Here is a 22,192-nt window from a genome sequence, read left to right as displayed (position 1 = left end):
TCGCTACTTTAGGATCCCTTTAGGTCAGCTAACTCAAAATTCCATAAAGATTTTGTGTGGCTTTGTAATACTCTGCGAAGTTTGCGAGGTTTCCTGGTCCGCTCCCCTCTTTCACTGCTTCTTTGCTCTTGCTCGGCACGCTGATGGTCTTTTTGACTTCCAAGCTCGCAGTCATACCGCTTTCTTCTCTCCTCTTCCTCCTCCCAGTGCTAACTGGAGGAAAAAATTCTTTTTTCTCCGATTTCCCGAAGAAGTGGATTGGCCTCTGCGCTGGCAATCTGCGCTGCCTCTAACTCCGGCGCTGGACGAATTCCACATGGACCTCCCCTATGCTACGGCTGCCACTCGAATGGAGGATTGGCGCTTGAATCTGACCAGACTTCTATCTGAAGACCTACTTTCTTTTTTCAGGCTGAGCCACTCTACCTCTGACACACCGCGCACCTTAGGTAAGTTCGTGTTGAGTCCCCTTTCCCTCGCTTTCGACCGTTTTCTTTGTGAGAATGGCCTTTCGTGTTGGTGCCTACAGCGGAGGTTCTGCATCGCGCCTCAGAGGTTCTGCCTCTGCCCCTCGATGACCTGGAAATACTGCGGCGCGGTCGGGCAATCTTGGATAGGAGGCTACTCCCTCATCTGGGATCCGCCTCATTTGGGGCAGCGACCCAACCTGCTCCCAGCCTTGCCTCACACGCCGCTTCTCCTTCGCCTGCTGCCTCGAGCCGAGGTCAGGATCGTGATCAAACTGCTCGCCCGGCCATAAGTGTCTTCCGAGGAGCCTTCCGGGCCTCCAGACGTGGTCGCGCAACTCTTCATCGCGCAGGTCTAAGCTCATCCGGCCGGGGCGCCACAGACAGGGGTGCGGTAGCCTCTTCACAGGCTCAGCCTCGCTCTGATGACTCTGACTCTGATGACCAGCCCCTGCTTCACAGGCGGCGCCGAAGACCAGGTCTGACTTTATTGACGCTTGATTCTGTTCCTTATACTACCACATTGCCCCTTGCTGCCGTCGTGACTAGCTCTGACATCACTTCCCTCTTCATTTTTGTTTTCTTTATCTGGCAGCCTCTCCCAACCCCTACAGGGGGCGACCAGCTGCGTTCCGCTCTGCTCCTACTACTGCAGAGGGAGACAACCCAGGCGATCATCAAAACCCCGCGCCCACTGAGCCCGTTCTCGAGCCACCTCCTGCCCCTCCTGGTGCTGACGCCGGCCCTTCTCAACCTTCCTTCTCCGCCCGCCATCGTTACAGGACCACCATCCCCTCTGAAGCTGCTTTGGCTCGGCGGTCTGACGCCCCTACGAGCCTTCTGATGATGAAAGGCTGCCTCGGCAGTTTGTGGGCAGAGAGCATGGATCAAATGGGTAACGCGCCGCCGTTAGTCCAGATGGATAGGTTCTCGAAGTCCTGGGCCAAAGTACGTACTCCTCACCTTACCCTTGCTATTGTATTGCCTTAACTGAAGGTTATATCTTCCGCCCAGACTCACGCCGAATCTTTGGTGCTGAACCAATCCTTCCACACCCTCCATCATGAAAGCAAAGAACTCCGGGAGAGAGTCTCCGAATTAGAGCTGCAACTGAACGACCCTACCCAAGCCAGCTATGCTTTGCGGGCGGAGATTCAAGCCCTAACCAATCAGACCGACCGTCAGAAACGGTCCCTGATATAGGTGAAAGATGAGCTCCGAGCTATGAGGGAGGAGAGAACTGCATCTGAGGTGGGGTATCAGCAACAACTAGCCCACCAAGCTCAAGAGATACAGTCCAAAGATACCCTTCTGCAGGAGAGGGGCGAGAAATTGGAGGTTCAGGCAGCTCAACTGGAGACTCAAACAGCTGAACTGAGGGCTCTGAAAGCAGAACTATCCCAGTCCCGAGCGGCTTTGTCGGGAGTATCCACCGCCTTGGCCGTCTATCAAGAAGGAGAGGAGGACCGTTGCCTGCGAAGTCGAATGTCCTATCTGACCTCTTCCGAATTTTTATCCCAGGCTGGGGCACGCTTCTTCGCGACCATACCATACACGGCGACCGGGGTTATCCGTCAGCTGCACGCGCAGGGCTTCTTGAGCTCCATCCCTCCCGCAGACTTTTTGGATCGCCATCAAATCATTCAAGGCTTTCCAGATGATATTTTTGCTCCTTTTAAATGATTTGTACCAACTGCTTAAACCGCTGAAATTTTTACATGTACATACGTATCTTTGAGTTTTGGCTTGACTACCACGCTATCTCTAGCCCCCTCGGCCGACCTGGCTTACAGCAACAGGGTTGACATCCCTCACACCCGATAGGGCCGTAGGTAGTTAGCACTCCAAGGTCGGTCTAGCTTCCTTCCTTGAGCGTCTTGCAAATAATAGGCCCCCGATGCCAACTTCTTGACGACTTTGTAAGGTCTGTCCCATTGAGGCGCCAACTTTGTCACTTCCCCCAAGGGTTTCACCTGCTTCAAGACCAGGTCACCTTCTCCGAAGAAACGAGGGATCACCCTTCTATTATAGCTCTGTCTCATCCTCTGTCTATAGGCTTCCAGCCTGGCAGCTGTTTGCTCGCGAATTTCGCTGATGAAATCTAGTTCGGCCAGCCGTCGTTCCGTGTTCCCCTCGTCGTACATCATTCTCCTGACGGATGGTATCCCGACCTCCAGAGGTACCACTGCTTCATTGCCATATACCAAGTGGAAAGGTGTCAGACCTGTGCTCTCTCGGGGTGTCGTACGATAAGCCCACAAAATGCTCGGCAGTTCGTCCACCCAACTGGCCCCCGTATGATCCAACTTGACTTTGAGCCCTCGCACTATTTCCCGATTGACCACCTCTGTCTGACCATTGCTCTGAGGATGAGCCACCGAAGTGAAGGCCTGAGTTATGCCAAACCCCTTGCACAAATTTTGTATTTTGCATCCTTGAAATTGTCTGCCATTGTTCGACACCAATTTGTGAGGTAAGCCGAATCTGCAAAAGATATTCTTCCATAAGAATTGGATCACCGCATCTTCAGTAATTTTGGCCAGAGCTTCCGCTTCCACCCACTTGGAGAAGTAATCTACTGCTACCAGCAAAAAACGTCTTTGCTCCGTAGCCATCGGGAAAGGTCCTACGATATCCATACCCCACTGGTCAAAAGGGCAAGACACTATGGAAGTTCTCAGCAGCTCTGTAGGTCGGTGCGTCAGGTTCTGGTACCTTTGGCATGACAAACAAGTATTCACCAGCTTCTGTGCGTCCCTCTGCAAGGTAGGCCAGAAATACCCGGCCAATAGCACCTTCCGAGCCAGCGTTCTTCCACCTGCGTGGTTGCCACAGCATCCCAAATGTATCTCCCGCAAGGCCTGATCCGCTTCCTCCATATTCAAACACTTGAGCAGAGGTCTGGAGAAAGACCTTTTGTACAGTTGATCTCCAATCATAACATAAGAATGAGCCTGTCTCCTGAGCATACGTGCCTCTACTAGGTTGGCGGGTACAATTCCCTGCTGGAGGAAACTCATTATGGGCGCCCTCCAATCAATAACTCCTCCCAGGTTATTTTGCAGATCGATCTGAGCTATAAGGAAGGTCTGCGCTACAGATCTGTCAAGTACCCAAGTAGTCAGGGAGCTGGCCATTTTAGCTAGTTCATCTTCCCTTTCATTTTCCGACCTGGGAATCTTGGTGACTGTGACTTCTTTAAAATCTTTCCTCATCTTCTCATAGGCTTCCTTGTAAACTTGCATCTTTTCGTTGTTTGCGTCAAAATGTCCGGTCACCTGCTGAGTTACTAACTGCGAATCCGAGTATATTACGACTCGGCTCGCCCCCACATGCCGAGCTGCTTGCAAACCTGCTAATAGGGCTTCATACTCTGCCTCATTGTTGGTAGCTCTGAAATTTAGCCGTACAGCCAACTGCATAATGTCTCCCTGCGGAGATATTAGAAGTACACCTACACCACTTCCCCGCTGGGTAGCTGATCCGTCTACATAAATTTTCCAGACCTCCTCCGAGTCTGCTTGATAAACTTCTGTCAAGAAGTCTGCCAGAGCCTGTGCTTTGATCGCGGTTCGGGGCTGATACCGTATATCATATTCCCCTAGCTCGGTCGCCCATTTGATAAGCCGACCCGCTACCTCCACCTTGGTGAAAGCTCGGCCCATTTTACTGTTTGTCAGGACAGTGAAGGGATGCGCCAAAAAATACGGTCGGAGGCGCCGAGCCATTAGAACAAGTCCGTAAACCAACTTTTCCAGGGCCGTGTACCGAGACTCAGCCCCCTTCAATAGATGACTGAAAAAATACACTGGTCGTTGTACACTGTCCTGTTCTTTAACCAGCACGGCCCCCACGGCCTCGGGGGTAGCTGACAAGTAGACCCAAAGGGGCTCTCCCACAACAGGCTTGAACAGTGATGGCAAGGACTCCAGGTATTGCTTTAGCTCCTCAAAGGCCTGTGTGCATTCTTCCGTTCACTGAAACTTGGCCGCTTTCCTGAGCACTTTGAAGAAGGGCGCCGCTCGATCTGCAGATCTGGAGATGAATGGGGACAGCCCTGTTATCCTGCCGACCAGCTTCTGTGTTTCCTTCAGATTCTGAGGGATCTGCATGTTCCGAAGTGCTTGAACCTTCTCAGGATTGGCTTCTATCCCTCATTCAGTCACCAGGTAGCCCAGAAACTTCCCTCCTTTGGCCCCGAATAGACATTTCAGGGGATTCAGCTTTACCCCATATTGCCTCAGAGTCCCACAGGTTTCTTCTACATCTTTTATTAGACTGGACGCCAAGGGGGGACTTGATCAAGATGTCATCAACATAGACCTCTACGTTCTGCCCGATCTGACTCCGAAAGACTTTGTTCATCATCCTTTGGTAGGTAGCCCCAGCGTTCCTGAGCCCAAACGGCATGACAGTATAGCAGAAAGTACCATCAGCTGTTATGAAACTAACCTTCTCCTGATCCTCCTCAGCCAGGGGTATCTGATGGTATCCCTAGTAAGCGTCCATCATGCATATCCTCTCACAGCCAGCTGTTGAATCCACCACCTGATCGATCCGCGGGAGAGGATAACAGTCTTTGGGGGTGGCCCTGTTGAGGTCGCGAAAGTCTATGCACACCCTCCACTTGTTGTTGGGCTTCTTCACCAATACAACGTTAGAAAGCCAGGACGGGAATTGCACCTCTCGAACATGTCCTGCCTTCCTGAGCTGATCCACTTCAGCCCGGATAATCTTATTCTGGTCGGCAGAGAAGTTTCTCTTCTTCTGCTTGACTGGCTTGGCCTCGGGTATAGTATGCAGCTTGTGCTCAGCTACTTCTGGTTTGACCCCGGGCAGCAAAAACGTCTCTATTGCGGATCAGACACTGTATCAGCTCCAACTTAAGCTCCGATGGTAAGTCACTGGCAATGCGAGTGATGCTCTCTACTCTATCCGCATGCAGCCGAATTTCTTCCCAAGGGATAGGCTCCTCGGCAATAGGCAGAGGCTCCTCTTGGATAGCGTGTACTCCCCCATCCTACGTCCTCCGGCTCTTGCGCGCCTCCACACAGACCATGTCAATGTAGCAGCTACGGGATACCTTCTGCTCTCCCTTGACTTCCCCGACCTGCTCGCCGACCGGAAACTTGATCTTTTGGTGAAAGGTGGAGACGACAGTCCGGAACTCATGTAGAGCTGGCCTTCCCAGGATGACGTTGTAGGAGGAAGGCGAATCCACCACTATAAAGGTACTCCTCCGGGTGCGCACCAGTGGCTCAGTGCCCATGGAGATGGCCAGCTTCATCTGACCCATGGGCTTGACTTCGTTGCCTGTGAACCCGTACAAAGAAGTGGTTACGGGTTGGAGCTCAGCGGCGTCAATCTGCATCTTCTCGAACGCAGCTCTGAATAAAATGTTGACCGAGCTCCCGGTATCCACAAAGACCCGAGCCACTCGGTTGTTAGCAATAACGGCCTTGATTGTGAGGGCGTCGTCATGGGGCAGTTCCAGGCCCTCCAAATCTTGTGGCCCAAAGCTAATGACAGGGCCAGATGCCTGCTCGTGGCTGCACCCCACAGCTCCCACATACAATCGCCGACCGTGTGACTTACGGGCTCGGCCTGAGTCCCCGTCAGTGGGCCCTCCTGTAATCATACCGATCTCTCGCACGGCAGCGTTGCCCCGGTTCTCCAGTACTCCGGCATCTCTTCGGTCTCCCCTGAGGCCAGCTGGGTTAGCTGGGCCGGCTAGGTCGGGCTGGGTCTGCCGAGCACGCCCAGCTGCAGGCCGTTCTTCTTCCATTCTCTGTATTTAGGGCGCCAACTATGGAGGAGGCAAGCCCTGCTCCGCAGCTCACCTGGAGTCACGGGCGAATTGGAAGCAGTTACTGAGATCGTGCGTCCTGGACCGATGATATGTGCAATATAGTGCTCCCCTTGGTCCAGGCCTGGGCGCGTGTATGGCAGCGACTCGCGGAGCTGGCCTAACTCCTTGAGCGGGCTGAGGGGCAGGCCTGGGTCGAACGCGCTGGAAGGGCTGAGCTGGCTGTGGTGCTCTCCTTTCAGGTCGGTTGCCAGTAGGGGTGTAATCGAGCCGAGCCGAGCCGAACAGTATGAGGCTCGAATTCGGCTCGATTAACTTTTCCCAAAGCTCGAGCTCGAGCTCGATTCGAACTTTAATTCTTAGGCTCGAGTTCGGCTCGTAAGAAAATTAAAGAGCTCGCGAACGGCTCAAGCTCGGCTCGAAAATAGCTCGTTTAAAAATTAAACAAACTTAGCTCGAGCTCGGCTCGTTAAATAAGCTTGAGTTCGAGCTCGTTGGGCACATAATCGAGCTCGAGTTTGAGCTCGTGAAAATCACTTACAGAATTTCACTAAAAATTATTAAAACTCATTGTCAGTACGATAATAAATCCTTAACACCATTTAATAGTTCCTAACACAAATAATAAGAAAATTACAAAATTAAAGTCTTGCAGCCAATTAACAGAAAAAGTTTACATATTAACTGTAGCCAATTACAAAATTACAGTTTTAACACCGTTTTTCTCTACAACAAAAGTTTGAATCAATTTAAAGAGGATTACAAAATTGCAGTCTAAACACCCACGTTTTTCTTCATATTAACTGCAGCAAAAGTTCCAAGCTTGGACACGCTGGAGAACCTCCTCCTCCATAGCATCAGTAAATAGAAAAAGTCATTATCTACTACTAAGAACCTAACAAAATATTTCAATGATCACACGATCATCAAATTTTGTAATGTTTACATCAAACTACATAAGAAAATCACAATATAAAATTAAAACTGTATCCATACCTTTTGAAAGTTGACGATAAAGACAGCAACTAAGTAAATTGGATCTCTTTCATCTCTGACTTTTCCTTTTACATACAAATATATAACATCAAAAAAATTAGACATGAATAAAATAATATACAAAACATATGACAGTAAGTCAACAATTAATTAAATAAGATGCTTATATACTCACCTTTGATTTTTTTTCTTGATTCCATAATGAGCACGCAACCAATCTGATGCACAAAGTAATATTTGGACTGTATCTGTTCCCAAAGAGGCACAATGAGGATCAATTACCCTACCACCGGCACTAAAAGACGATTCAGAAGCAACTGTAGTTATCGGAATTGATAGTACATCACAAGCCATTTTTGATAAGATCCTAAACTTTAAGTTGTTAATTCTCCACCATGACAATGCATCAAAGTTAATGTCATCTTCACAAATAACACATCCTTCATCCAAGTACACATCTAATTCAGATTTTACTTGCTCAATACTGACAACATTCTTAATGTAACTATAAAATTGTGCCCTTACTTTACCTTTTCCTCTTCCATTTAAATTAGTCCGACCAATAGAACTTTCTCTTTGAGTTTCATCTTGAACATTGCTGCTGCCAACAGTAGTTTTATGAGCTTCAACATACTCATTGTACAACATGCGCAATGTCTCATGAACAGTAGAAATGTGCTCAATTGCATCACCAGGAGAATAGATCTCTGAAAAACATCATTCAATCAATTTCATCTTGTTCCTTGGATCTAACACTGCTGCTATAGAAATTAATAAGTTGCTATCACCCCAATATTTATCAAATTTAGCCTTCATCTTGTTAGCCATTGCTGCCATAAACTTCCTTCATCTGAACTTGCCTGATTTAACAATTTCTTTATGGTATAAAGTTCAGTAAGGAACAAGTTAGAAGTAGGATATTCACTTCCCGAAATAAGATGAGTTACTTCATTAAATTCCTCGAGAAATGAACAAACAACACTAACCTTTTTCCAATCGTCCTCACTTGGCAAAAAAGTATAAGCTACATCCCTTGCTGCATATCTAGGAAAAACATCTTTGAACTCTAAAGCAGCCGATAACATATAAAATGTTGCATTCCACCTCGTGCAACAATCCAAAACAAGCTTCTTTGAAGATTGTTTCAATTGCTTTAAAATTTCACTAAATATATTAACACGAGTCTCTGAAGCAGCTATGTGTTTCACACTTTTACGCACATTGAAAACAATATCTTCAATTTCAGATAACCCATCTTACACCAAAAGATTCAATATGTGTGCACAACATCTTACATGAAATAATTTGCCACTAAGAGGAAGATTGTTTTTATAAGAGAGGTTATCTTTCAACATCCTCACAGCTACATCATTATAACTAGCATTATCCACTGTAACTGACCATACCTTATTTTCAATTCCCCATTCAACCAAACACTTATTCAACATATCACAAATGGAAACACCGTTATGAGGTGGAGGAACATCTAAAAAATTTAGATTCCGCTTCTGCAAATTCCAACTAGAATCCACATAGTGACAAGTGCCAACCATATATGAAACCTTTTGATCCGACTTCCATAAATCAGTAGTCACACTAACCCTACTCACATCTTTTAATGATGTCATAACTTTTTTCTTCTCAATTTCATAAGAAGTTATGCAATCTTTTTTCACAGTAGCACGACTAATCTTCTGATAATATGGAGTAGCAGTCCTCATCAATAAATTGAATATTTCATATTCTGAGAAAAGGAATGGTAGCTCATGAACAATAATCATGTGAGAAAGAATCTCCCTTATCTTCCCATGATCATACTTGAAATTATGGACAGCATTGACAGTTTCTGATTCAACAATAGTTGTAGAGAGAGTAATATTATTTTGTCCTTGCTCAGTAATCTTCTTCTTCATACAACCCTTAAGGTGCCTCAAAAAATGAGATGTAACACCAGTCTTGTTCATTGTGAGCCGATGTTTACAATGAATACATTCTACCTTTGTTGTCCCATCCGGAAGAGTAACCTCTTTAAAATCAGCCCATGCTTTGGATGTCCGTTTCCTTTTCTTTGAAGTATATGGACTTTCATCCTCTACTTCAATGGTCTCGGGTTGTTGCACATCTATACTTTGAATTGCATCATTGGTATTATTTTGTGAAGGTTGAATTTCTCCCAAACTAGGATTTGCGGCTGAATCTTGAGTTGACAAGTGCGGAGTTGACATTTGATTGTTCCTCCTATTTTTTAGCTAAGAAAATCATAACAATATTCTATGGCTAGTTGGCTACTGTAAAAAATGGGATCGACAAAAGGAAAAATAAAAATAAAAACTGAGGTTTAAAAAGATTACAATCCGAGAGTGACTAAAAGGAGATAATGATTAGTGATTTATATGAATACAAAATCCTGGATGAAGAAAAATCAAACATCACAGTTCACCTTTAAAATACCAACAGTTTCACTTTCAAATTTAAATACAAAAAATGTCAATAAGGACTCACAGTTTCAATTCAGAGTCAAATAAAAAAAATACCAACAAAAATTGGATCTGAACAAAAAAAATATCATTTGGTCAAACATAAAACTCTACAAGCAAACATTTTAGAAAAGCCACGCAAACTACAAAGTAGAAAAGGGAAGAGAAATCTAAGCAAATAAGAAAAAAAAATCTACCTCAAACAGAAGCTTGCGAGTTGCGAAATAGAGATTAGGAATAGGACTGTCGCTGCCAGACTGTTGGTCTCTCGGGAAAATTTCTCTGCAAGCGATGGGGATGATGAGCCAGCACGGGTTTGAGGAGACGTTGAGACGACAAAGTCGACGAGATGACAACGAGGCGACGAGAGTTTCTTGAGAGACTGCCGATCTTCTAAAGGTGGCGTCGTTGGCGACTTGGCGTTGGTGTCGGCGAGGTGATCAGGTGACGAATGGAGGAGGGAGGCTAGGGTTTGGCAATTTAGTAAAACATAGAACGATTTTATTTCCCATATGGCCATATTTAATTAGTTCGATTTTGAAAGAATCTCATCCATTAGATTGATAAGAGGATTCCAATCTCAGCCATTATTTAAATTTATCTTTATAATTTCATTTTAAGTTTGGATTGAAAGAATCTCATCCATTGGATTGATAAGAGGATTCCAATATCAGCCATTATTTAAATTTTATATTTATAATTTTTTTTAGAGTTTGGAAGATAATATTTAAATGAGCCTCTTAACAAACACGTTCGCGAGCCTCTTTACGAACACGTTCACGAGCCTATAAACGAATATGTTCACGAGCTCACGAACCAAATATTGTCAAGCTCGAGCTCGGCTCGATAATATTTTCGAGCTCGAAATCAGGCTCGAGCTCGGCTCGTTAACTTAATCGAACGAACTCGAACGAGCTTTTATTCGAGCCGAGACCCGAATAGCTCACGAGCGGCTTGACTCGTTTACACCCCTAGTTTCCAGGAGTCACCGTCTTTTCAGCCTTCCGCCTAGCGACCTGAGCTTCCTCCACCTTGATGTAGCAAGAAGCTTTCTCCACCATATCATCAAAACTCCGGGCGGGGTTCTTGATGAGGTCCCTAAAGAACTCCCCTTCTCGCAATCCGTGGGAGAAGGCGCTCATCAATATTTCTGAGGTGGCGGAGGGGACGTCATTGGCCACCTGACTGAACCGGTTGATGTAGCTTCGCAAGGGCTCGGTCGAATCCTGCTTGAGAGTAAAAAGACAGTGGTCGGTTTTTTGATACTTACGGCTACTGGCAAAACGGCGTAGGAAGGCCGTTTTGAAATCCATGAAGCGATTGATGGACTCTGGGGGCAACCCATCGAACCACTTCTGCGCCGACCCGGACAGGGTGTGTAGGAATACTCGGCATTTGACAGCATCGCTGTATTGATACAAGATAGCCGCGTTCTTGAACTTCCGCAAGTGCTCTTCCGGATCCTTGCTCCCATCGTATTCTCCAATGTTCGGGGCTCGGTAACCCCTAGGCAGGCTTTCCCTCAGGATCTGAGCCGAGAAAGGTACCTTGTCGTCCGGATCTTCAGGCAGATCTCTGGCAGAGGCTATAGCTTTTCCCTTCCCTGCATCCCGGGGTGGATGTAGAGAGCTCTCTGCCACCGACGCCTGTGGCTCCTCTTTCTTCGGACTATGCTCGCGAGGTCCAGGCTGATGATAGTTGCGGCGAGGCTCTCGGAATGAAGTACGAGGGAGTTCTTCCTGCTGCTTCCTCTTTGAGCCCCTGTCGGAGGCAGGAGCTGGTTCTTTAGACGCTTCGAGCGCCAAGCGGGGTCGTGAAACCGTTCCTTGTCTTTCAGAGGCGGCTTGCTTCCTGACCTCCTTGAAGAGCTCGTATTCCCCCGCAGTCATGGTGACATTAATCCTCCTGCTGGAACTTCGGCCAGAGTCCTCCATCTTCACGCTTCGGATCAGGCTATTGTGTTTCCCACAGACGGCGCCAAATTTGATCCCGTCCGAAGGCTGAGTCTGACGGAGGCTAGTTGCGGTGGCCTGGTTGTTGACGGAAAGTCGTAGGTTATCCGGCTCCCACGGGTGGCTGACGCTGCTGTAGGACCCTGCGCACACTCAGACAATCCCCCTCCTCACGTTAGAGACCAGGACCCAGGGAAAAAGTCCCCGGATCAGGCCCTCCGACGCTCAAGTCAGGTCCCTTTTTCCCCAGAAAGAACAGAGAGAATCGAAAATGAAAAGTTGTGAAAAGAAAAAATGACGAGAGTGTGCGTACCCGCGTACGAGGAATCTCCTCCTTTTTATGCACCCGCCTCGCTTCCAGAACCTCCCTTCCTGTCAGAAAACGTTTGACGCTGGGCTTTGTCGTGTAGTCCTGGACACCTGTCGTGCTGCTATTGGTCGTGAAGGCATCTTCCCTTTTAGGAACCTCCGCCTTTACACATGAGCTTTGTCTTGTAGTGAGGGACACTTGTCAGGCCGCTATCGGTCATGAGAGCATCTTCTCCTTTAGAAACCTCCGCCTTCGCACATCTCACTGGTATGCGATGATTAACCTTGACGGACAATTGGGATCCTTCCATTCCTGCACAGCTTGGCTCATCCTATTTATCGCGGTCGGCATCTACCTCGCACCCCTCGATCAGATCTCGCCTCTAAGCGTTACTTGTTAGTCGGGCTGATCCTACGCAGCCCTGTCGCTTCTGACCTGTGACTTGTGGCTTGCCCTTCCGGATCTTCGAGTAGCAGACCCACCTACAAAGCCGTCTCCGCACAGCCCCGCTGCTTCCAGCCTTTGATTCGTGGCTTGCGCTTCCGGGCCTTCGAGTCGCAGGCCTGCAGACCGAGCCGTCTGTACCCAGCCCCATCGCTTCCGATCTATGATTATTTCTTGTGCTTCCGGGCCTTCAAATTGCAGACCTGTAAATCGGGCTGTCTCTACCCAGCTCTGCCGCTCCTGACCCATGAGTACTTGCCGGCCCTTGACCGTAAGCCCGTAGGTCGGGTTGTCTCTACATAGCTCTGCCGCTCCCGACCTATGAGTACTTGCTGGCCCTTGACCGTAAGCTCGTAGGTCGGGTTGTCTCTATATAGCTCTGCCGCTCCCGACCTATGAGTACTTACTGGCCCTTGACCGTAAGCCCGTAGGTCGGGTTGTCTCTACATAGCTCTGCCGCTCCCGACCTATACCCAGTGTTCCGCCTGTCGTCTCCCCTTGTCTTTCGACTACTTTGCCTTCTTGGTCAACAAGTCCGCCTGGCCTCTGACTGCCCCACATGCTTGCCTTTGACTGCCTAGCCAACCTGACCATTGACTGCTGAATCACCTTGACTATTGACCGCCACGTCCTCTTGACTTTTGACCGCTACATGGCCTTGACTTTTCTAACCCTTTCCTCTTGGGTCCCTCCATTGCCACCCGTATCACACAGTATCAAAGCCGTTTGAAGTGGTTCAAACAACGATATAACAACTACTATAAGCTTATGCATCATAGTTCTGGGTTTGGATGGGATTCTATGACAAAGAAATTCACAGCTAGTGATGAAGTATGGGAGGATTATTTTAAGGTTAGAATAATAAATTGTATATTTACAAACTATATATTTACAATTAGAATTTGAATTACACTTATGATTTTTGTTCTTTGGCAGTCTCACCCTAAACATGAACATTATCGGACTGATACTTTTGAGGATTATGAAGACTTAAGACTTGTAGTTGGGAATGGAACTACTACAGGAAAATACGCAATTGGACTTGGAGATGACACTGATGCGAGAACCTTTGAAACAGAAGAAAATGGGGGTACTAACTTATTAGATGATTAAGTGCTTGATCACAACAGTGGTGAATTCATACAAAGCAATAAGCAAGAATCTTCATATCAGCCTCTATTTTCTGAGGACCTTGCTTCACCATTATCATCTCAACCTATGAGTTCTGAGGTTCCACAAGCAACTAGAAAACGAGATAGGAATGAATTTGAAGCAAAATCAAGCACTTCAAAGAATATAGACCCAGATGTTTTAAATAGGCTCTCTTACACCATTGAGAAAGCATCTTCTAAGATTGAATTAGTTGGCGTTGCAGATGATAACTGTTGGGATGCTATAAAACAAGTCTCAAACTTGGATAATCGTACTCGTTACAAGGCGCTTGACTGGCTCAATACTAAAGCAAAGAAGGTGGCTTTCTTGAAAATGACAATTGAAGAGCGTTTGGAGTGGATATATTTTAAAATGAGTGAATGAGTAGTTTTTGGGGGCATAAATTAGTAATTAATGTTAGAATTTTTATTTATAGTATTTTGAATTGGTTTCTAATTATTGAACTAGTAGCGAATTATTAGCTCTTGAATGTTTTCTAGTTCTACAAGTTTTGGATTGTTTATTAAACACATCTTTATTTTGGTTATGCATGGTATGTTTTTTTTATGATTTCGTAGATGTTCTTTCATTTTAATTGCTTGTTAATGTCAGGCATTTAAATGGCAAATATCAATATGCATGAAGTAGATGAACAAATGGAAGAAGAAGAATTGCAAGAAGAGTTGCATGAAACCATTGAGTCTTTGTTGATGGAAATTTCCAAGACCCTCTATGTGCTATATCAATATATAGCAAACATACAAGACGAATATGTTCATCGTCCCTTAAATAGACAACCAATAAGTACAAGTGGATATAATTATATTCATAGAATATTAAAAGAGAATCCAATAAACTTTCAAGAAATTTATAGAATGTACCCAGACATATTTTTAAAATTATGCAAGATCCTTAGAGAAAGAACCTCCTTACAAGATACAAGACACATCTGCGTTGAAGAAATGCTTGCCATGTTTTTACTTGTTGTTGGTCATAATACTTGGTATTGCATGATTCGTAAACATTTGGCCGATCACATTACAATACTAGCCAAAACATCAACAAGGTGTTGAAAGCATTGAAGAGCATTATAGTAGATATGATGGTCAAACCTGGATCTGCAGTGCCAGAAAAAATAAGAGAGAGCACAAGATTTTACCCTTACTTTAAAGTAAGTATGAAATTCTTTTATTATTATTATTATTATTATTATTATTATTATTATTATTATTATTATTATTATTATTAGTGATGACGATGATGGTTATGTTATTGTTGTTGTAGGATTGTATTGGAGCTATTGATGGCACTCACATTCCAGCTATGGTGTTTGGGCAAGATATTAACAGTTATCGTAACCATCATGGAGAAATTTCTCAAAATGTTTTAGCAGCTTGTAACTTTGATTTAGAATTTATATATGTACTCAGTGGGTGGGAGGGGTCTGCCCATGATTCACTTGTGTTGACAGATGCTTTATCAAGAAATAATGGGCTTAAAGTGCCCGGAGGTATTTTTTTGTTCTATATGTTTCTTAACTATTTATATTTTTGTAATTTTAAAGAATATATATATGTTACTCATTGGTTATTTGATACTACATATATATGGTTTGACAAGTAAATATTTTTTAGTAGATGGTGGGTATCCAAATCGACGACAATTCTTGGCTCCTTTTCGAGGTGTACGTTATCATCTTCAAGAATTCACTGGTCAGGGTCGTCACCCTGAAAATGCAAAAGAGTTGTTCAATCTTCGTCATGCTTCTTTGAGGAACGCTATTGAAAGGATATTTGGTATATTTAAATCGCGGTTCAAAATATTCAAAACAGCTCTGCCATTTCCATATACAACACAAGCAGAGCTTGTATTGGCTTGTGCCGGATTGCACAATTTTCTTCGCAGGGAGTATCATTCTGATAAATTTTCAATCGAACTAGATAATGAAGTCCCATCATCTTCATCAGAACAAGTTTATGAAGATGACAACTTTGATCAATTATTTTCTCAAGAACAACAACGAGCGAATGCTAACTCATGGAGAGAGAGTATAGCCAATCAAATGTGGAGTGATATTGATCATGTTGTCAATAACAATTAGGTTTTTTCCATACAAGACTATCTTGGTATGTATTATTAAAAACTATTGATTAATTAATTATATACGTTGAATTGACATGAAGAATTTAAATTTGATTTTAATAAATTGAATAGTGATTCATTCATCATTTTTCTTAAATTAAAGTTAATTTGATTTTAAGCTAAGAAGAATTCACTTATACAAATAAATAATAAAAAGTTAAAGATGTTATCGTTCATTTAATAGTTAAAAGAAATCAATAAAAAAAATGACATAATTATACAAGTTACAAAATCTATGAAAATCCAGAACTCTATGAAAAATATTACGAATGTCTATAAAAATCTTGCAAAAAAAGTCAATAAGAGTCTATGAAATTCTATTTATAAAAGTCTGTGGAATTCTATTAAAGTCAATAGAAATCTACCAACTCTATAAAAATCTATTATTTTAAAAACTCATTAAAAGTCATTAGAAGTCTAGAATGAATACACCCCCCTTAGTGAAAATAGAAGACATTAGAGAAGAAATTTCCCGAACCTTAGAAGTAATTGTATTGATACTTCCTTGTGTTTCGGGTATCGGATTCAGAAGGTGCTCGATCTCATCATCGGTGGATTGAATGTTAGGGTCATCCTCCCACGGATTCATTATTTCCTTTCCCTTCCGAGCTTGAGATGATGCACCTTCACAGCCTCCTTCCATTGTAATTGAAAATTGGAAATGAAAGCGTATAGAGAATATGAAATTGAGATTAAGAGTAGAGAAGATGTGTGTGAAAATGATAAAATGAGCTCTCTATTTATAGTTTGGATAGTAACGGACACTAAATCACAGTCATTGATCAAAAATGATCAAATGATCCTAACCATTGAAAAAATAATGGCTAGGAACCGTCGGTTAACTGGCAATTCCAACGGACAAAAATAATAAAATAACCTTGTTGAACCGGCGGGCTAAATCGACGATTAATCGACAGTCTGCCGAGTTTGCACTTAAGGAACCGGAACCGGCCCGTTGACCCGGTTATGAGGCCGGGCCAGACCCGGCCCGGGGTCGGGTCTACGTAGGGACCACAAATATTTAGGAGAAACATTTGGTGTGATTGTGGATGCTCTTATTGGATTTGGGATATTTGAAGAGTGATATGGCAGTGGAGACCATAAATATTTAGGAGAATATCCTCTCTTATTGTGGATGCTCTAAAGGAGTAAGGAGTTTTAAGCTGACATTGATTCATTTTTTTTACTACAATAAATACAAATAAATTATATTACGACAATTATAATTGAATAAAGGTGCGCCAGACGCATATAATGTACAATGTAAGGGTGATGCTAGCAATGGTACAACGTTGCGTGTATAATATAATACTTAAATACTCATAAATTTTATAAAAACAAATACTATACTTAATCTTAGCTAAAAGTGCGCCAGACCCATGCAATAGTGACGCTCAAGAATCCCAATATTAAGTGAGTGCAAGAGACTCACCTATATAAAAAATAATTTAATATATCATACTTGATCTTAGTCAAAAAATAATAAGAAGAAGAAAAATATGTTTTTTAACATCGCCGGTCCAAGATATTTATAGAAATTTATCTGTTCGTAGTATTATCAATCTAAAATGTGGAACTAAAAAGACTCTAAATTTCTAATTAATTAATAAGAAAAATTTTAAATAATATGTTACAGCTGAGTCTCAAACTCTAGATTCCTTATTAACTAATAAGAAAATTTTTTAATAATACACAACAGCAAACTCCAGGTTTCTAATTGATTAATGAGAAAAAATTTTAATAATACGCCACAGTTAAATCTAGAACTCTAGATTTCTTATTGATTAATAATAATACTTATACATACGTAAAAATTACTAATAAATCTTAGAATTATTTTCGATTAAAATAAAAAAAAACATTAACATAAGTTCACCTTAAGCTTCACCAAAGTTAATTAGTATATATATATATATATATATATATATATAATAAAAATGGGATTGATTTCAATAAAAAAGCAATGTGTTTTTTTATTTTTGCCTAATATTATTATGTACAGTATGATTGATAAAAATATCCGCTAAACCATTGCAACTAAATTGGTAAAAATATACCTGTTTACTGTCTAATGTCTAATTCACCACATTGCTCCTGCATTCCCGCTCCGCCCTAGGAAAATCACTTTCCACCGCACAGCACAACGTAAACAGGGAGGTAGTGCATCGTTATATTAGGAACTTCTTCTTGCATTTCGTTTATTCAAACTTAGTTATCATTTTGCAACGATGGACTCTGTTTCACAATCTTTTCCTCTAGCTGCAGTGGCCGTGGACAAGGATAAGAGCAGCCAAGGAGCCTTGAAATGGGCCCTCGATAATGTCGCAGTCAGGGGCCAAACCCTCATCCTCATTCACGTCAACACTCATGCCGTTTCACGTAAGCTGTTTCTCTTATTGCTTCATTCCACAACTTCTCTAGAAACTAAAAACAGAGTAAGATCTAATGCCAAAATTCAACATAATTAATGCAGCGGATAGCATACGCAGGGAAATACTTACTCCTTTTCGATGTTTCTGCACCAGAAAAGATGTGAGTCACTAACTTCATATATTCCTCTAAATGCATGAACAGAAAAAGAATTTGCAATTAATCATCTCTGCTGATCAACAGATCAAAGTCATGGATATGATCTTGGAGGGCACTGACGTAGCTAAGGGCGTAGTGGAGTTCATCTCTCAGTCGGGGATCAACAAACTAGTCGTCGGAGCATCGAGAGGAGGCTTTGTGAGGTATCTTAACATTCTTCTAAAGCACTGCTCTAACAAAGGTTCTCACTGTCTGCATACTGCTACCAGATCATTCAGAAACTTGGACATCAGCGTCAACATTTACAAAACCGTGCCTGATTTCTGCACTGCTTATGTGATAAGCAAAGACAAGCTCTCCTCTGTTAAAAATGCGATCCGACCAGCTCCGGCCGTTTCGCCTTTGAGAATCCAGCTCCAGAAACAAGCCAACGCAGATCAACCAAGTCAACAGGAGAAGAAAGGTACGATGATCGACTTAACTTGTCATTTGGCTCGATTAGTTTCACGAACAACTGAAGGAGGCATACATTTGTCAGGTGATGCTGCAGCTGCGACTCTCAAACTGAGTAAAGAAAAAGAATCAATCAGGTAATTAAGATAAACAACATGACAGACGTGTAGGTATTTGTTCGTCCTCTCATCTCGCCTCTCTGTTTCAATGCCTTCGAACAGGTCACCTAATTGCATCTATGCATTCATATGTAGATGACGCAGGCGGTGACATATCTTTTAATCAGAGGGAGGAGGAGCAATTCTTCCTCAGGATCTATTGCCTGCCTGACAACGACCTTGCTCACAGCTTCGAGTCTCGACTATCGCCTCGCAAGTCTGTGGGTGTTCATTCCGCTATGAACGGGTACTCTTTTTCTCAGGAGAGCTTTGCATCTGACGCATCGGTACGTGAATACAGTTAGCAAGAGAAATCTATAAAGCACAAAAAGTTTTGTGCATGATCGCTTGAATGCATGCCTTGGAACTTGCAGGAATATCAAGAAGCAGAGATAAATAGACTGAAACTGGAACTCAAGCAGACAATGGATATGTACAACGCAGCTTGCAAGGAAGCGCTTCTGTCTAAACAGAAGGCAAAGGAGCTCCATCACTCGAAGATGGAGGGGAAACAGAGACTCGAAATCGCCCGACTCGCGGAAGAAGCCGCCTTGGTTCTGGTAGAGAAGGAGAAAGCAAAGTGCAAGGCAGCATTGGAAGCAGCCGAAGCAGCCCAAAGGAAGGCTGAACTGGAAGCGCATAAAAGGAGAGAAGTGGAGATAAAGGCCATGAAACAATCCGTCGACAAGAATCCCTCGAATTCGTTTGTGCAAACGGACGCGAGGTACAGGAGATACAAGATCGAGGAGATCGAGGAAGCCACAGAGTACTTTGCGGCGGACAAAAAGGTTGGAGAAGGAGGGTACGGTCCCGTCTACAAATGCTATCTCGATCACACGCCTGTTGCCGTCAAGGTACTGCGACCGGATGCAGCCCAGGGGAGGTCTCAGTTTCAGCACGAGGTTGAGATTCTAAGTTGCATCCGGCACCCAAACATGGTCCTCCTCCTCGGTGCTTGCCCGGAGTACGGTTGCCTGGTGTACGAGTACATGGCGAATGGGAGCTTAGAGGATCGCTTATTCCGGCGGGGGAACACGCCGCCCATTCCCTGGCAATATCGGTTCCGCATCGCCGCAGAGATCGCCACGTGCCTTCTCTTCCTCCACCAAACGAAGCCGGAGCCTCTGGTTCACAGGGACTTGAAGCCTGCAAACATCCTGCTCGATCAGAACTACACCAGCAAGATAAGCGACGTCGGCCTGGCCCGCCTTCTCCCGCCCTCCGTGGCAGACCAAGTCACTCAGTACCGCATGACGACGGCGGCCGGGACGTTTTGCTACATCGACCCGGAGTACCAGCAGACAGGCATGCTCGGCACCAGGTCTGACATTTACTCCTTTGGAATCCTGCTGCTGCAACTGATCACTGCGAAGCCTCCCATGGGGCTGACCCATCAAGTGGACCGCTCGATCGAGACGGGAACGTTTCGACAGGTGTTGGATCCCTCCATCCAAAATTGGCCGATCGATGAAGCTTTACGGTTCGCCAAGTTAGCACTCACCTGCGCAGAGCTGAGAAGGAAAGACCGGCCGGACCTAGGAACAGTCGTATTGCCGGAGCTCAATTGGCTGAGAGCTTTTGGGGAAGAAAACACGCAGCAATTCGCAGTGGACAACAACGTCGGCACCTCATCGTCACACAATCGAGTTTCTGTGCAGGTAAGGCGTTCAGTCCCCTAAACTTGACCTGCATGTCACTAGATTGAGCTTCCATGACGTTCTCTTTTGTTTCCTTCAATCATTCAGGATATCAGGAGTGGCCCTTTGCATCAGCAATCAGGATATCAGAGCTCGAGCCAATTTAGCGGATCGTCGATCAACTGAAGATCGTCGAGCACATCATTGGAATATTTCAATATATCGTTGAACAAAATGCAAATATTGCCTCTCCATGCACACTCAGCAATCAGTTAGATGTCAAAAATTAAGTTGTGAAGATTGTAATATGTGCACAGTTCTAAATCTATGTTGGATCATTTTCACTGTTTGGCAATGTATAGCTGTAATAGCTGATAATTCTAAATGCATGAATTAAAATGAATAAATATGATAAAGATTTACAGTGATCTCCCATAGATCTGTAATCGATGATGGCAAGATTTGTTGTCGGAAGAACGATCACAGGATCGGAAAGTTCTCCGTAATTCCACGAACCAAATCTCACCGCCTCAGATGTTCTCTTTCTCTCTTTCTTATCTTTTTTCTTACGTTGTCAAATGATCCTTGGACGCTCCCTTTATAAAGAGAAATAACTCAGGAGTATAATGGACTTTTCCATTAAGAGTAGTGGAGAAAATGGACATGTTTCCATGTTCTCATTTCCTACATCTCCCACTCGTCCAAGGTAAGTCACTAAGACAAGTTCATTCAGTTAAGTCACAGACTAGTTAGTCACAAACACTAAATAAGTCACATAGACTATTTGAGAGTTTAGTCACATAGACCATATTAGAACATTCAATCCATACTCAGAGAAAATGGTTCGTGTGACAGCAAACACACTGAGCGATAGTTGCTAAGAAGATTGTTACACCTTACATAGCCGCTCTCTGAGCAATCAATACTAACAATGTTGTTACACTTTACTTATCCGCTCATATAAATTAGAGACACACTCTACATGGCACATAGCCTCTTTCCTGGTGGCACATAGCCTTTATCCAGGATCCATCCAATCTCCCAGTGGCATATAACCATTATCTTGGAGATATCCATGTCTTGCTATTTACCCAGATTAAATAATTTTTATTTACATCAATATAAACTTCTCTAATTCCTTATTATGACCATTATGTCAAGAGTATATTTCATATCCAATATTCACATTCATTTCTATACATAACAGAAATGGGTCGACCAGTGAATAACATCAAATGATGTAAATATATTTAATCTTCCTTTTTAGTTAGAATCTATTCATACTAATCAGTCGCTTTCCCAGTTATGTTCCATAGACCGAATCATACATAGTCATATGATACATGCTAAAGTAGCAGAAATTGATTAGAACTTCAAGTAAACAGCTAAACAGTCACTAAGGTAAAAACTGAGATTAACTTATAATCTCAAAGGTCTCACATAGTAGAGAAACAAGGATCCATTCTCTAACTACCTTTATTGTCACAATAGCACATGTGGTATGAATCATATATTACGATGTTATTCTCTTTACTAAAAAGAGCGCATGTTGTGTTCAAATTTGTTAGGACCGAAAAGTAGCTAGAGGGGGGGGGGGGTGAATAGCTTCGCGTTTGCTCGTCGTGCTTCGTTGCTTGTTTCTTCAAAGTGATGCGCAGCGGAATACAAA

General features: G+C 43.7%; 2 protein-coding genes and 1 long non-coding RNA gene across 4 annotated transcripts; 2 read left to right on the top strand and 1 right to left on the bottom strand.

The window, feature by feature from the left end:
- Window positions 1-6,932: 6,932 nt before the first annotated feature.
- LOC121987550 lies at window positions 6,933-8,417 on the bottom strand. 2 transcript variants are annotated; one of them, XR_006113654.1, is made up of 3 exons: window positions 7,445-8,417; window positions 7,270-7,334; window positions 6,933-7,168 (listed from the first exon to the last, which is right to left on the bottom strand). It is a non-coding gene; the product is annotated as an uncharacterized LOC121987550 (long non-coding RNA). The 2 variants fall into 2 exon arrangements; XR_006113655.1 differs by lacking the exon at window positions 7,445-8,417 and having other exon boundaries at window positions 7,270-7,438.
- Window positions 8,418-14,706: 6,289 nt separating this feature from the next.
- LOC121986780 lies at window positions 14,707-15,705 on the top strand. The gene is made up of 3 exons (XM_042540719.1): window positions 14,707-14,775; window positions 14,889-15,114; window positions 15,545-15,705. The coding sequence occupies exons 1-3, from the start codon at window positions 14,707-14,709 to the stop codon at window positions 15,703-15,705; spliced, it is 456 nt and encodes a 151-aa protein (XP_042396653.1).
- A 2,269-nt stretch (window positions 15,706-17,974) lies between these two features.
- On the top strand, window positions 17,975-20,709 carry LOC121986779 (U-box domain-containing protein 51-like). The gene is made up of 7 exons (XM_042540718.1): window positions 17,975-18,125; window positions 18,220-18,278; window positions 18,360-18,478; window positions 18,545-18,738; window positions 18,950-19,173; window positions 19,261-20,544; window positions 20,632-20,709. The coding sequence occupies exons 1-7, from the start codon at window positions 17,975-17,977 to the stop codon at window positions 20,707-20,709; spliced, it is 2,109 nt and encodes a 702-aa protein (XP_042396652.1).
- The last annotated feature ends 1,483 nt before the right edge of the window (window positions 20,710-22,192 follow it).

The sequence above is a fragment of the Zingiber officinale genome, chromosome 5B (assembly GCF_018446385.1).
Source record: "Zingiber officinale cultivar Zhangliang chromosome 5B, Zo_v1.1, whole genome shotgun sequence".
NCBI classification, from domain to species: Eukaryota; Viridiplantae; Streptophyta; class Magnoliopsida; order Zingiberales; family Zingiberaceae; genus Zingiber; species Zingiber officinale.
The sequence above is the reverse complement of the archived record's forward strand: the minus strand, read 5'-3'. Positions and strand labels throughout refer to the sequence as shown.